The following is a 17,212-nucleotide window of genomic DNA, read 5'->3' as shown; positions in this document are numbered from 1 at the left end:
TCCATAATGTAAATGAATAATTTCTAGTGGAACTCGAGAGAAGAAATATGTATATATATATAAAAAAAATATGAGAAAAGACATAAAGTCACCATTGAAGTTGTCCCGAATTTTTAAAAAGATACTTTAACTTTGCAACCGCGCTATTACCCCACTAAACAATTTTGAACATATATTATTATATCATTTTTCGATCAACCCCAGATTTTAAGAAGCAAGTGTGTTCACACCCCAATCATTACATGACACGTGTTAATTTAATTTAAAATGTAAAAAAAAATCATTTTAAGTTTTTTTCTTTATTTCTCTCTGTCTCTTACTTTTTGACTTAAATTAATTTTGGTTTTTATTAAAAAAAAAAAGAATTCATACTATTTTCTAGACTTTATTGAATTATTGATAACAAAACTAATTATTTTTCTATGAAAATTTAAAATTTTGAAGCTTTCATCAATTACTCCTTTTCATATAACTTCAAAATTAGAAATGATAATTTTAAATGAATCAATGAATTCCCCAAAAATTGAAAGAAGTTAATTGAAATCGGATAAAAAAAAAACTATATGATACTTCCTAATCATCTTGAAATCTAATGGGTTTATCAAATTGTTCGAAATGTAAGAAAATGTTTAGATAAAGTTTTAAAATTAAAGAGAGTAAAACTAAATAGTAGTAAAAATGGAAGATGAAGTTGTGGTAAAAATGGTGACATTGAAAGTGATAAGCTTCAATGGAGATGACAATGAATTTTTGAAGATGAAAGAAGAAAGAAAGAGAAAAAATAAAAAGGAAAAAAAGTTAAAATAGTAAGAAATAAGAAAAAAATACTTTATAATAAAATACTTGTAAAAATAAAAGTATATTAGTTATTTTAGGTTGCTCGCTCTTTTTTTGAGAGAGTGCACACACTATCTATGTCATGTGGACAAAAAATGATGTAATAATATCCGTTCAAGATTGTTTAGTGGGATAATAGAACGTCCGCATAGTTAAGGTATCTTTTTGAAAATTCGAGACAAGTTCAGGTGTCACTTTATGTCTTTTCTCATATAAATATATTATATTAAGAGGAGCTGGGTTAAGAGGGTAAAATAGACATTTAAAAAGTCAAGAAGTGAAGAGGAGAATGTTAAGAAAAATCTTTAATTCTAAAATAAAAAATTGGAGATGTAAATTGTTTTACCCTTACGCCATAGATATATGAACTAATACTAACATGGATAATATAAGAATCACCATTGATATTAAACTACTACTCTTTCAGTCTATTTATTTGATACTCTTTTCTTTTTTATTCTGTATTTAAAAATGATGTTTTTTTTATTTAAAAATAATTTTAAGTTAAATTTTTATATTTTATTCTTAATGCGATAATTTATAATTATAAAGTTATTTCTGAAATCAAAAGTCTTTTTTATTATTATACAAATTACATATCTAGTCAATCCCCGACATATAATTTAAATCGGAAGAGCATTATTTTCATAATATTAATAACAAGACTCTAAACAATATTAGAGGCGGAGCTAAAAGATTACAGACTGATTTTGGCCAAAACCAATAGCTTTATAGTCTCATTTTTGTATTTTATTAGCTTACTAAGTCTGTAGAAAAAACTTAATTCAAAACTCAGTTACTAACATCTAATATTGATTATCCTAATATTTAGAACTCATAAAATTTAAATCTACACTCGGCCCTAAACATGATTAGCAAATGTTCTTGCTAACCATATATACAAAGTAAATTTTAGAACAAGCAAGATTGAACTCTTAACTAAATAAATAAGTAATTTTATGAGGATAATATGTATTCAAATAAGTAAGCTCACATGTCACGATTGTTTTAATTGCACACGAATAATAGAGATGTGTTTAAAAGAAAACATGTGTTTTAGGTTCCTCTACTTCTTTTCCTTTGAAGAAAGAACAAAATTATTTTACTCTAAATTAGTGTGAGTCTCTAGCAAGTTTTAGCTTAATATGATAAGAAAGAACTGCATTTTGGATGCTTATTACAATGTGCTTTGAATTTGGTTTTGGTTAATCATCAAAAATATATATTTTTGAAAGAGTATTTGAAAAGGTAATCTTGGTGTTTTGAATGGATTATAAAACTATTCTATATATGAAGATAATTTTCCTAAAAAGTCACCCCTTTCGTCTCACTTTATTTGACATTATTTCATTTTAAATTTGTTAAAAAAATTATATCTATTTAATTAATGAAAAACTTTTATATTCTTATAAATATGAAAAGACGATTTTTCTTGAACCGAGGATCAATTGAAAATAGTCTTTCTATCTCTGAAATAGACATAAGATAAAGTTTATCCTTCCCAATCCTACTTGTGAAATTATATATACTAGTTATATTGTTATATTAAATATTATGACATATTTGAAACGATAAGTTATAAAATATTTATAACCACATATGTAATGACAGGTATAGAATTAAAATTTTAAAAGTTTTTTCTTTCTAAAATTTCATCTGGACCAAATTAGGCCAAGTAAATTACTCCCTCCGTTCTAATTTTACTTGTCAAATATTTTTTAATTTGATTTCTACTTTTATTTGTCATTTTTGAAAAATTAAGGAAGAATAATTTTTTTCCTATTGAAAAGTGTAGTGAGTAAATATATTTGAAACCCTATCAATTAATAAGGATAAAATGGCAAACTCGCTATACCAATCATTTTTTTCTTAATAGTTGTGTCAAGGCAAAATTTGACAAGTAAAATCGAGACGAAGAGAGTAAAATAGATAGATTAAGTACAGTCCTAACTTAGGAACTTGATCAAATAATTATTCAAATCCTAACACATTATCATTCCATACTGTATATATACTAAAATAAAGGCATATTGCGTGTATATATAACCCTCTAAAATTCCCTCATTTTATCTCATTCCACCAACTTTCCTCTTCACTACTCTCTCTCCAAAACAACAACACTTTAGTGTTGTGTTAATAATTAAAAATAAATAAAAATGGGGTCATTGATAGGTCATGTTATACCAGGGTTTGGTTTTTTTCTTATTGGTATTTGGCATTTGCTCAACCAGATAAAATTACATGCTTTCCACCCAAAATCCTACACTTCCTTACCATGGTTCCCAGCTCCAAAAATCAGGTATTTAAAGCTTTGTTTGATTAATCACAAGATTTTCAAAGATTTAAATTTGATGGGTTCAGCTTTCAAGATTTTTAGCAATTAACTTGTATATTGTACTTTTAATTAGAGATTTTCTTGATTATTTAGAGCAGTTTCAAGATTTAAATTTAATAAGTTCGACTTTTAAAATTCTTTGGCTTTTAACTCATTGGTACTTTCGATATATTAAAGATTTTCTTGATTATTCAGAGCAATTTAAAGATTTAAATTTAATGAGTTCGAGCTTTAAAATTCTTAGGCTTCAAGGTACCATTGTACTTTTGATTAGAGATTTTCTTGATTATATAAAGTAGTTTCAAGATTTAAATATAATAAGTTCGAGCTTTAACTCATGATTGTACTTTTGATAAGAGAATCTCTTGATTATTTTGAGCAGTTTCAAGATTTAAATTTAACGAGCTTAACCTCTAAAATTCTTAGTCTCTAAATCATTGTATTTTTTATTAGAGATTTTCTTGATTATTCAGAACAATTTCAAGATTTAAATTTAACGAGTTCGATCTTTAAAATTCCTAGGCTTTGACTCATTGTACTTTTGATAAGAGGTTTTCTCGAATATTCAGAATAGTTTCAAGATTTAAATTTAACGTGTTCAACTTTTAATATTCTTAGTCTTTAACTCACTATACTTTTGGAATCAGGTACGCAGAGCTTTTTGTGATTATGTTTGGCACCTTACTCTCCATATCAATGGAACTCTTCATTGGTCCATCAAAACATCAACCTTTCGACTCTGATGGAACCATACCTTCATATCATCTCCATAACTTTGAACATGCAAATATCTCCCTTACTTTCTTTGTCTATGCATCCTTTTCGATCTTATTCGACAAAATCATCCCTTCAACCCTAACTCAAAATGGACTTACATTATTTCTTGGAGCTGTTGCTTTTGGTCAAGAACTCCTTCTTTTCCATCTTCATTCTACTGACCATATGGGTGTTGAAGGACAGTACCATTGGCTTCTCCAAGTTATCATCTTTTCGACTTTCGTCACTACTCTTTTGGGAATTCCTTTCCCTAAAAGTTTCTTGAATAGTTTTGTGAGATCTTATAGCATTATGTTTCAAGGAATTTGGATGATGGTCATAGGTATCATGCTTTGGACTCCAGAGTTCATCGCAAAAGGTTGCTTTATCAACTTTGAAGAAGGGCATAAAGTGGTTAGATGTCATAACAAGGAAGCACTTGAAAGAGCAAAGTCATTAGTAAATATCCAATTTAGTTGGTATTTGGTTGGGATTACTGTTTTTACACTCTCACTTTATTTGGTTCTTGTCAATTTTTTTAGAGAAAATGTTGAGTACTTTTCTTTAATAAGCAAATTTCATGAGGAAGAGGATTTATTTGAGGATGTTGAAGCTCAAAAGAAAAAACTTGTCAACCATATTGGTGAGCAAAAGAGGTTTGTTGAAATGGGAAAAAGAGAGAATAATTAGAAATGGAATGTTTGTCTGATCTTGTGTGGTGTGTGTGTGTTGTTGGGTGAGGGAGGGGGTGTAGAAGAAAAATAAATATATTCTGATTGGCATGTTGTATTTACTCATTTGATCAAAGCCTAGAATAAATAAAACAACTAAAAGGGTGTGTAGGGGATTGAGATCAATTCAATATTTATGTGGTTAATTTGTTTATATGTTTTGGGGAGGGAAGCATGTGGTGGGAGAAAAGTTGATTGTTGGAAGGACTTTTTTAATTAATAAATGTGTTCAATATTGTAGCTCTATATAATTTAAAAGGCTTTTTTGGGATTCGTCTCAAGAGAAGGCACTTTTAAAACGTTCTAAGACTCACATGTGCGATTTAATTCTGTGAGGCTTACGCTTTAATTTAAGTGTCCAATTATTTGCCCTAAACATGTCTAAAGTTCAATACTCGGCACTTGCTCAACAGTTCCTACCTCAAAATTCTTTAATATATAAACAAATAATATAAGTTCAATTTATTCATAAAATGTGAAAATGGAGAATAATTCAAATAACGAGCTGTAATATTACATAATTATTATTATGAACATAGTGAGGGTAATAATTCGAATAATGAGTCATATTATTGTATAATTATTATTGAGAACATTATGAGGATGAATATCATGTTCAATAGTATATTATAATGTAGTTCTATATATTTTAAAAGGGTTTTGTTTGGGACTCGTCCTGGAGAGGGGTACTTGTAAAATGTTCTAAGACTCACATATGGGACTTAGTTCGGTAAGGCCTATGCTTCAATTTATGTGTCCGACTGTGCGCCTTAAACACACATAAACCTTAATGCCCAGGATTTGCTCAATAGTTCCCACCTCAAAATTTACTAATAAATGAATATTCATCATTTAATGTGAAGATTGAGAAAAAATCAAATAACGAGCCACAATATTACATAATTATTATTATGAACATCATGAGGGTAATAATTCCAATAACGAGTCATATTATTGTATAATTATTATTGAGAACATTGTGAGGATATATAGCATTTTAACATCCTTCTGAAAATAGGTAGACAACCAAAATTTGTATTGTCACTTTCTATTGGTCTTGTCACGACCAAAAATCACATTAGTCATAATGACACCTATTCCCGACCCTATAAGGGAAACAGAAGTTGATTTTAAATCCATTAACCATTTATTGCAGAAAGGTAAAGTGAGAACAATATCAAAGTTATTAATTAATGGAGTCTCATAATCAAAATCACACGGAACAAGAAAATACACCTCCAAAATTGGGTATCATAAGTACAAGAGTTTTTAAACTATAAACATTAAAGTATAATAAGTCTCAATAAAATTGTCTTGAAATAAAAGGACAAAATGTGATAGTAGTGCATAATAAGTCCAACTGAAACAAGTGATTGAATAAATGAATGTGGAATAGCAAATAGAAAAGGAGAAATAATAATAATAATTATCATTGTGATAATTATAAAGGAAGAATTTATGGGTTCCCAAAATGATTTTAAAAAAAGGATGAATGTATTTTTTCCCATAGCTTGAAAGATCATTGCGCACACAGCTATCGTGTGACTTAAATAAGTTTTATAATTTTTATCAAAATATAAAGTGGGAGTAAATAAATTTCAAGGCATGACAATGAATTGCTTATGATGAAAGATGAAGCATGTAAAATAATTATAGTCCATTTTTTGAAGAGAATGCAATTTGTGATAATCATCGTGAATGCTCACTCATTCTTAAAAATTAAAGTGTCAAGATGTGATAAAAATATATATAAGGATTTGTTATATATGATTGGATAAATATCACAACTCACATCTACAAGAGATTTGAGAGAAATAAAAATAAAAATAAAAGTTATGTACTAATTTAGGTATGCTACAACTATTACAAGTCTTATCATGAACTATTTGTCATGATCCAAAAATCGAGGGTGTGGGCATCTCTCTTATCCCACCAAGACAAATCAGCCTAATCAACTCTCAACAAGGGTAAATGCAGAAGTAAGAACGAGATTAAGAACTAAGGAGTCGTTTGGTTTGAATTCAAGTTATGATGGGATTAGTTATGATTTGATAAGTTATGATATGATTAGTTATGATGGGATAAATTATACTAAGATTATTTTTTATTGAGTGTTTGGTTTGTTATATTCAAAATAATAAATCTTAAGAACAACATATAAGTTTACTAAAATACCCTTCATGGATGTGAAAAGTAATGTATAAAAAATGTTTAAAGGGACATTTTTGTCATTTAGTCATTTTATCCCGGGATTACTATACCACCCATGGGAAGGGATAACTTATCCTGGTACTAATTATTAATCCCAGGATAAGTTATCCCAAACTTCCCAACCAAACACTAAATTAAGTGCCACAAAATAATTATCCCAGGACTATTTGTACCTATCCTTCGCACCAAACAGCACATAAGTACGCGAAACTCATAATATAACACAACATTATCCAAAATCAGCTGTCACATGTACAAGCCACTAAGTATTTCAACAGATCCAAAATAAATACAAGTTTGAATGTCTTCACATCTAGAATATATTAAGGACATAATAAGAGAGTAAGTGACGTCTGCCGAGAAGACAAATAGCTACCTCACGAACTCCAAAAGCAAGCCTCGAATAAAGATGTGAGAGGATGATCAACACGATTCAGGCTCATAACCTACACAAGTGTAGAAAGCAAGGGAATAAGTAACAAATCAACAACAATTCTCAACAAGCTTCGCAAGTTGATCCTAAGTAAAGCAATACCGAACACTAGTACCCTGACATATCATCTGAACCTCTACAAGCTACAACCTACACTGTGAACACTTAATTTTTGACGTGTTTATTCTACTCCTACAATATATAGTAAGGTCTTTTCTTATATTTTTGTGTTGTATTTTTATATTTTGATTTGTTTGTCTGTGTTTGCTTTGTTTTTCTTAATTGGCCCAAATGACCCAATGTTGATTGAATTGAGCAGATTTAAACTCAATTCTGATAGCCCAATCAATTTTAGATCCAATCCAATAGCAATGGTCAATATTGAATCTCAACCATTCATAACATTTTGATCCAAGGGCTCTTATGTGACCCTACCAAAAAATACAAAACTCCAAAGATGAGAATTTTGGCCTTATTTTGATTTTATTTTTCTTATCCCCTTGCTTCCACCTAACACCATCACCGCCAGCTAGCCATCGCCACTGTCGCCGGTGGCCACCACCCTATGGCTGGAAAATCTTTCCAAAATTTTACCACGTCTTCCTTTCACCCTCCTCTACACAAATCCACAAACCATTCATCTTTATCCGTAGCCAAACGTCATAGATCTAAAGAAAACCGAACACAAATCATTACTTTTTCTTTAGATTTATGAAGTTCCGGTCACCCCCATCCTATACCCTTCAGATAAATGTGTAGAACTCTTCAAGGGCTATCTTTTGATATAAATTTTATGTCAAAATTCCGTCTAAAAAATTTTCGGCAAAGTTTTCAAGCGACCCTCATTCACCCAAAAATTTAAGTCAATCTTTTTCTCCTCTCATCCTCTATCTGAATCCACCACTATCACAACCTTTCTTAACCATATAAGTTATTTTGATGCCGGATTTTGTATTATTTTATTAGTTTTCTTTAAGTTTTATCATGTTGAAATTTTTCTTGAATTTTGTTATTTTTGATTTTATTTTTCTTATCCCCTTGCTTCCACCTACCACCATCACCGCCGGCTGGCCACCCCCACTACCGCCGGTTGCCACCACCCCATGGCCGGAAAATCTTTTCAAAATTTTACCACTTCTTCCGTTCACCCTCCTCTACACAAATTCACAAACCATTCATCTTTATCCGTAGCCAAACGTCATAGATCAAAGAAAAATCGAACACAAATCATCACTTTTTCTTTAGATTTATGAAGTTCCGGTCACCCCCATCCTATACCCTTCACATATATGTATAGAGCTCTTCAAGGGCTATCTTTTGATATAAATTTTATGTCAAAATTCCGTCTAAAAAATTTCCGGTAAAGTTTTTCGGCGTCCCTCATTCACTCGAAAATTTAAGTCAATCTTTTTCTCCTCTCATCCACTATCCGAATCCGCCATTATCACAACCTTTCTTAACCATATAAGTCATTTTGATGCCGGATTTTGTATTATTTTGTTAGTGTTCTTTAAGTTTTATCATGTTGAAGTTTTGCTTGAATTTTATTTTTTATTTTTATTTTTTATTTTTTGCCTTATTTGTTGTGTTTGATCTTCAAGATAGGTTAGATGTTTGAATTTTGTGTTAATGGGCTGGTTCTTCATTTGATTTTTGGGTCATGTTCAAATAGGTCTACCTTTTGGGTCTATTTTAAATTTTCAAATGACTCATTTAGCTATTATTCAATTAATGAATAAAAGAAATGGACCATCTAAAAGGGTAATGTAGTCATTTTAATTAATATTCTTTAAAAAAAGAAAAAAAAATCATTTGCCATCTTGGGTGGCACATTGGGAAGGTAAAGAGTCCAATGCATGCATTGACTCTTAAGTTTTCAAGAAGAGTGGGTGTTTAATACTCAACACCTATTTAAACCACATTCTTCTTTCATTTAAAAAAAAAACAAGAGGAGAACAAGAAAAAAGAAGAGAAGAGAAAAAAATTAGAAGAAGGAAAACCACAAGAATAGAGAGTACAAAGTCTTCTTTTAATAAAAAATATTTCATCTTTGTGTGGATTTGTGAGGTCAATTAGCTTTGCTTCCATCATTGCTTTGTCATCTCTTTAGGTATATTCCTTTATATATTTTGCAATGTAACTTTTAAAATTAATGAAGCATGTTGTTTATATTCTGATTAAATTATTATATTTAGTTTATTTGAATTAATTAAATATTTTATGATACTTGAAATGATTGTGTTTTATTATTAAATTAGGTGTTAATTTTATCTCTATCATTATGAAGTTGATACATACCTATATGTTTTGCTAAAAGAAAAAAAAATCCAAAGTCCTTTTATTAATTCTAATATTTTTTTTTTAAAAGTTGGTTGTTTTCGCAAAAATAAAATACAAAATTGGTCATTTTTACAAAAAAAATGTAAATATGGTCATTTTTGCAAAAAATAATAATGTAGATCTGATCATTTTATAAATTATGTTTTTTTTCTCTTAAATAAATATATGAAAATGGTTATTGAAACAAAAATACAAAATCGGCTACTCTTTGGTTAGTAATTTAACTATTTGATAAAATTTGCTATTTTTGCAATTTACTTTCAAAAGATAAAAATGTAGTCATTTTGTGTACAACTGAAAATTTTACTAAAATAGTCATTTATGAAATTGTATCAATATGAAAAAAATTTAGTATATCACTACTTGTTTTAAAACAGGGCTTAATTATTATTTTATTAGGAAAAAACTTTTATTTCTTTTGTTGTTAATGTCAAGTAGTGATACTTACTTATATATATATATATATATATATATATGTTTCTCTTTTTTTTAGAAAAAAAACATTAATTCGCATTTTGAAAAAAAAAATCATTTTCATGTCTATATGTTGCAACAAGTTCATTTATTCATTAATTTTTTTTATCATTATTAAATAAAATTTGAGTCATTAATTATTAGCTTTCTAAAAAAAAATTAATTATAAAATACCACCATGTGTTCGGTTACGATCTTTGGTGTGTATTATTTTTTAAAAAAAAAAAGTGGTCTTGTGTTCGGCTACTCTCCTAGGCAAATTGTTTTTTTTAGTGACTAACGCAAATTTACATTTTTATCCAAAATTTATTTTTAGTCAAACATGAGTTAATAAGGCGACCGTGCTAGAACCACGGGACTCGAGGGGTGCCTCACACCTTTCTCCGGTCAATAGAATTCATTACCCTATCTTTGTTTCGTAGACTAAAAAAATAAAGAGTCATTTCCGTTTAAATCAGGAATTTAACAGGTGACTTGGAACACCCCAAAAACTCATTTTCAAGTGGCGACTAAAAAAACTGTTTCTTTTCCTTTTATTTTCAATTTTTTTTTTGTCACATTCCTTAACAATTGTAAAAATGAAGAGGTGTGACAGATCTGGTGACTCTGCTGCGGATTTCTTTTTAGAATTCGAGTTTTGTACATTGACTATATTTGGCTATTTGCTTATTTGGATGAATTTTTTGTTTGTTGACTAATGTGTTATTTGATGAATTATTGTTTTGATATTGTGTGATTGTATATAAATTTTCTTAGCTCGCACACCTTCTAAGTCTCTGAGATTTTGTTATACACTGCATGTGGGTTGGACCACCAATTAAGCCGAATAGCTCTGCTACCGGTCCGCTGACCCTCCCCGGCTCAAGTTGTCCGCTCGAGTAAAGCCAGTTTAGACATCTTCCATATAAAGTGCTAAACCTAGCAAAACAATCCACAAACTATCCCTAGTAGGCTACATTTATTTGCATCATGTGCATTTAACCTGGCAAATCTAAGATAGGTACCCACTCTAGACCAACATGTTCATTTTTTGTTCTACGTGAAAATAATTTTTTTCAGAAGGCATTTAAATTGTTGACCAGCTTTATAATAACTTTGTTTTTTAATTTTATTTTAAAAAAAAAAAAAAAGGAAAAAAGGATGAAATAAAAGGGGTGGTCTTTCAATTGTGAGTCATTTTTTTTATGAACTACGCACACCTGATTCTCACTAAAATGAGATATGTAGGCATCCCTTCTCGGGTTCGGCGTTTGTAGAAAAGGGGTATTTTGTCTTTTAAAAAAGATATTTATAAGAAAAATCTTGATTTTTTTACTTTTCTTTCCTCCCTCGATCAGAGTTTGTGATGAAATTTTACTTAGATTCTATTCAATGGTATGAATGGTACCTCCACCTAAAGGAAAGGGTTCCAAAAGGCCTAGAAGTGAAGGGATTCCAGAATGTATGATTGACACGATACCCAAGGATCTATGGCGATGGTGGACATGCATGGGAAATTATGAGCAAAGGAGGGTAAAAGAACATTTAGGACATTTTGTGCATCTGATGGAGATTGACCCAAGAAGAGATGTGATCGAGGCACTGATTCCTTTCTGGAATAAAAAAAAAACGTGTTTCAATTTTCTGACATTGAAATGACACCAACTCCGGAAGAAATCGTTAGCTTCATGAGAAAAGGGACCAATATTCGAGGAGCTAATCTCCGCAACAAAAGACCCATAATCCTAAAGAACATTGATGCCAAAAAGTTCCTGGACCTTCTCAAGATCAACCAAATAGAGAAGGAGAGTTTGAAAAATAGGTGGGTCTCATTGGACTTTCTATATGAGAGGTACAGTCAAAAAGATGGATTTAAGAACTACCAGAACCAACTTAGCAATCAAGGGGGCATAGAGGCTGGAAGGTGAATGGATGTTTTGTCTTCATGGTTGCGATTTTGGGGCTCATTGTTTTCCCCAAATGGGACAAACATATTGACATTCGTTTGGATGGGGTGGTGAAGGCGTGGACAACAATGGAAAGTCCTACCATTATTCCTATGATCCTGGCAGATATGTTTCGTGCATTGACTAAATGCAAAAAAGAGGAAACGTACTTTGAAGGCTGCAACATTTTGCTACAAATATGATTTTTGGAACATCTTTATCATCATGATCGTGCGCCTAGTTCACTCTGGTCTGGTGTAATTATGTTTACTCTTATAAGGAAAGGGAAGTGAAAATCGATTTTCTAAAAGGAATTTTAGCATGTGAAGAGAAACTCTCGGTAATCACGTCTGATGAAATTGTATGAAATTATTATTGATTCCAGCTAAGGATGTCATTTGCATGTCTATTGATATCTCGTTTCTTGTGTTGATTGCGCTTAGAGGTGTTCAACCCTATTCCCCACTTCAGGTTATGTGTCAACTGGATAAAGTTCAAGAAGTCATCCCACCAAATGATGATATGAGTAGATTTGTATTTGACACCCCACTAGGTTTTGCCTTTGATAGCCAAGATATTCTGAAGATTTGGTTCGGGAGTATAATTTCTGAGCAAAGTGAAATGGTTGTGGAGTAAGATAAAGGAAAAGTGGTTCCTGGGTACCTATTGTGGTTTTGTGATCCAGTAACATTTGGTAACACTCTCGAAGGATCCAACTGAAAAAGAAAAGACCAGCACATCATAAGACAGTCGGAAAAAGAGTTGGAGAAGGCCAAAGACACCATAGCCCGACAAGAAGTTCAAGTCCATATAGGAAGAAATCACCGATTGGAGTTACAAGATGTGGAGGGGGAATTGAAGCATACAGAGGGGAAATTAGCTCGATTAGAGGAGGAGCTGGATAGTAGAATTCATTTGGCCCGACAGATGAAAAAGGAGCAGAACTTTGAGATTTTTCGATTGAAGATGGACTTAGTGGCATCTTAAGAGGTCGTGCACTACCAAAAGGGAGAGCTTAATTGGCAGAAGGAGAAATTTGAGAAAGAAAGATCTTCTTGGATGTATTTACATGATCAACTTAGAGCACAGTTAGAAGAACATAACAGGAAAATCAATCATTGTATCGATATCGAAGTGGAACAAAGGCAAATGATCTTTCTGACACTGATTTTCCTTTTATGTTCTTCTAACTGTGCTTTAAGTTGATCATGTAAATACGTCCAACATGATCTTTCTTTCTCAAATTTCTCCTTCTGCCGCTTAAGCTCTCCCTTTTGGTAGTGCACAACCTCTTCAGATGCCACTAAGTCCCTCTTCAATCGAGAAATCTCAAAGCTCTGCTCTTTTTTTTATCTGTCGGGCCAAATGAATTCCACTATCCAACTCCTCCTCTATCGAGCTAATTTCCCCTCTGTATTCTTCAATTCCCCCTCCACATCTTGTAACTCCAACTGGTGATTTCTTCATATATGGACTTGAACTTCTTGTCGGGCTATGGTGGCTTTGGCATTCTCCAACTCTTTTTCCAACTGTCATATGGTGTGCTTGTCTTTTCTTTTTCTGCTGGATCCTTCGGGAGTGTCACCAAATGTTACTGGATCACGAAACCATGTTAGGTACCCAGGAACCACTTTTCCTTTATCTTACTCCACAACCATTTCACTTTGCTCAGAAATTATACTCCCGAACCAAATCTTCAGAATATCTTGGCTATCAAAGGCAAAACCTAGTGGGGTGTCAAATACAAATCTACTCATATCATCATTTGGTGGGACGACTTCTTGAACTTTATCCAGCTGACACATAACCCGAAGTGGGGCATAGGGTTGAACACCTCTAAGCGCAATCAACACAAGAAACGAGATATCAATAGACATGCAAATGACATCCTTAGCTGGAACCAATAATAATTCCATACAATTTCATCAGACGTGATTACCGAGATTTTCTCGTCACATGCTAAAATTCCTTTTGGAAAATTAATTTTCACTTCCCTTTCCTTATGAGAGGAAACATAATTACACCAGTCTGGAGTAAACCTGGGTGCACGATCATGATGATAAAGATGTTCCAAAAACCATATTTGTAGAAAAATGTTACAGCCTTCAAAGTACGTTTCCCCATTTTTGCATTTATTCAATGCACGGAACATATCTGCCAGGATCATAGGAATAATGGTAGGACTTTCCATTGTGGTCAGCGCATTCACCACCCCAGCCAAACGAATGTCGATATGTTTGTCCCATTTGGGGAAAACAATGAGCCTAAAAAACGCGACCATGAAGGCAAAACATCCGTTCACCTTCCAAGCCTCTATGCCATCTTGATTGCTAAGTTGGTTCTGGTAGTTCTTAAATCTATCTTTCTGACCGTACCTCTAATATAGAAAGTCTAATGAAACCCACCCATTTTTCAAACTCTCCTTCTCTATTTGGTTGATATCGAGAAGGTCTAGGAACTTTTTAGCATCGATGTTCTTTGGGATTATGGGTCTTTTGTTGCGGAGATCAGCGCCTCGAATACTGGATCCTTTTCCCCATGAAGATGGCGATTTCTTCCAGAGTTGGTGTCATTTCAAAGTCAGAAAATCGAACGTTAATTTTTGGAACCAACAAAGGAATCAGTGCCTCGATCACATCTCTTCTTGGGTCAATCTCTATTAGATGCACAAGATGTCCTAAATGTTCTTTTACCCTCCTTTGCTCATAATTCCTCATGCCTGTCCACCATAGCCATAGATCCTTGGGTATCGTGTCAACGATCATGCATTCTAGAATTCCTTCACTTCTACGCCTTTTTGAACCCTGTCCTTTGGATGTATGTGCCATTCGTACCTTTGAATAGAATCTAATTAAAGTTTTATCACAAACTCTATTCGAGGGAGGAAAGAAAAGTAATTTTTTTTTTATATATTTTTTTGAAAAAAGAAGATAAAATACCCCTTTTCTACAAACACCGAAATCGAGAAGGGATGCCTACGTATCTCATTTTAGTGAGAATCAGGTGTGCGTAGTTCATAAATAAAAAGGACACACACTTGAAAGACCACCACTTTTATTTCAACATTTTTTCCTTTTAAAAATAAAATAAAATTGAAAGATAAAGTTATTGTAAAGCTGGTGAACAATGTAAAGGTCTTCTAAACAAAATTATTTTCACGTAACACATAAAATGAACATGTTGGTCTAGAGTGGGTACCTATCTTAGATTTGCTAGGTTAAATGCACATTATGCAAATAAATGTAACCTACCAGGGATAGTTTGTGGATTGTTTTGCTAGGTTTAGCACTTTATATGGAAGATGTCTAGAATGCCTTTACTCGAGCGGACAACTCGAGCCTGGGAGGGTCAGCGGACTAGTAGCAGAGCTATTCCAGCTTAACTGGTGGTCCAACTTCACCTAACATGTGCGACAAATCCTGAACCAGGAGCATAACCGCACACTGGCCCATCTTACACAGAAGTTTTGTGGAGTGTATCCGCACACATAGTTTATAACAAAATTCAGAGACTCAGAAGGTGTGCGAGAGAAGACAATTTATATACAATCACACAATATCAAAACAATAAATCATCAAATAACAAATTAACCAACAAACAAATTTTTTATCCAAATAATCAAATAGCCAAATATAAACAATGTTCAAAACTCGAATTCTAAAAACAAATCTCCAACAGAGTCGCCAGATCTGTCACACATCTTCATTTTTACAATTTTTAAGGATTGTGACGGGTTTTTAAAAAAAAAAAAAAGTAAAAGAATTTATTTATTTTTTGTTGAGTCGCCACTTGGATTTGAGTTTTTGGGATGTTCCAAGTCACCTGTTAAAGTCCTAATTTAAAATAAATGACTTTTTATTTTTTTAGTCTACGAAACAAAGATAGGGTAAGGAATTATATTAACCGGGGGGAAAGTGTGAGTCACCACCCGAGTCCCGTGATTCTAGCATGGTCGTTTTATTAACTCGTGTTTGACTAAAATAATTTTTGGATAAAAATATAAATTTGCGTTAATCACTAGAAAAAAACAATTTGCCTAGGAGCCTAGCCGCACACAAGACCTCTTTAAAAGAAAATACACACCAAGGATCGTAACCGAACACATGGTAATATTTTTATAAAAAAAATTTAAAAAAACAATTAATGACTCAAATTTTATTTAATAATGATAAAAAAAAATTAATGAATAAATGAACTTGTTGCAACATATTGACATGAAAATGTTTTTTTTTTTTGCAAAATGCTAATTAATGGTTTTTTTTCTAAAAAAGATAGACAAATATATATATATATATATATATATATATATGCATACAAATGTAAGTATCACTACTTGACAATAACAACAAAAGAAAAACAATGTTTTTTTAATAAAATAATAACTAAGCCCCTTTTAAAACAAGTAGAGATATACTAAATTTTTTTTCATATTAATATAATTTCATAAATGACCATTTTAGTAAAATTTTCAATTATACACAAAATGGCCACATTGTTATCTTTTGAAAGAAAATTGCAAAAATAGCCAATTTTATCTAATAGTTAAATTACTAACCAAAAAGTAGTCGACTTTAGATTTTTGTTTCAATAACTATTTTCATATATTTGTTTAAGAGAAAAAAAAGCATAATTTATAATATGTTCAGATTTACATTTTTTTATGAAAAAATGACCAGATTTACATTTTTTTGCAAAAATGACCAGTTTTGTATTTTTTTTGCAAAAACAACCAACTTTCTTCTCTTTTTTTTTTGAAAAAAAACTATCAGAATTAATAAAAGGACATAGGATTTTTTTTTCTTTTAGCAAAATATATAGCTATGTATCAACTCCATAATGATAAAGATAAAATTATCACCTAATTTAATAATAGAACACAAATGTATAATAACAACAAAATACAATGATATCAAGTATCATAACTATTTAACTAATTCAAATAAACTAAACATAATAATTTAATCAGATTATAAACAACATGCTTCATTATTTTTAAAAGTTACATTGCAAAATATATAAATGAGTATACCTAAAGAGATGATGACAAAGTAATGTTGGAAGCAAAGCTAATTGAACTCACAAACCCACACAAAGATGAAATATTTTTTTAGAAGACTTTGTATTCTCTATTCTTATTATTTTCCTTCTTCTATTGTTTTTTCTTTTCTCT

General features: G+C 31.3%; 1 protein-coding gene across 1 annotated transcript; it reads left to right on the top strand.

Moving 5' to 3' along the window:
- Positions 1-2,894: 2,894 nt before the first annotated feature.
- LOC102586016 (transmembrane protein 45B-like) lies at positions 2,895-4,958 on the top strand. Its single transcript, XM_006362406.2, has 2 exons — positions 2,895-3,136; positions 3,820-4,958. The coding sequence occupies exons 1-2, from the start codon at positions 2,994-2,996 to the stop codon at positions 4,616-4,618; spliced, it is 942 nt and encodes a 313-aa protein (XP_006362468.1). The 5' UTR covers positions 2,895-2,993; the 3' UTR covers positions 4,619-4,958.
- Positions 4,959-17,212: the final 12,254 nt, after the last annotated feature.

Source organism: Solanum tuberosum, unplaced genomic scaffold, assembly GCF_000226075.1.
Source record: "Solanum tuberosum cultivar DM 1-3 516 R44 unplaced genomic scaffold, SolTub_3.0 scf00405, whole genome shotgun sequence".
NCBI lineage: Eukaryota > Viridiplantae > Streptophyta > Magnoliopsida > Solanales > Solanaceae > Solanum > Solanum tuberosum.
Note: the sequence above shows the minus strand (reverse complement) of the source record. Positions and strands in the feature narration are given on the sequence as shown.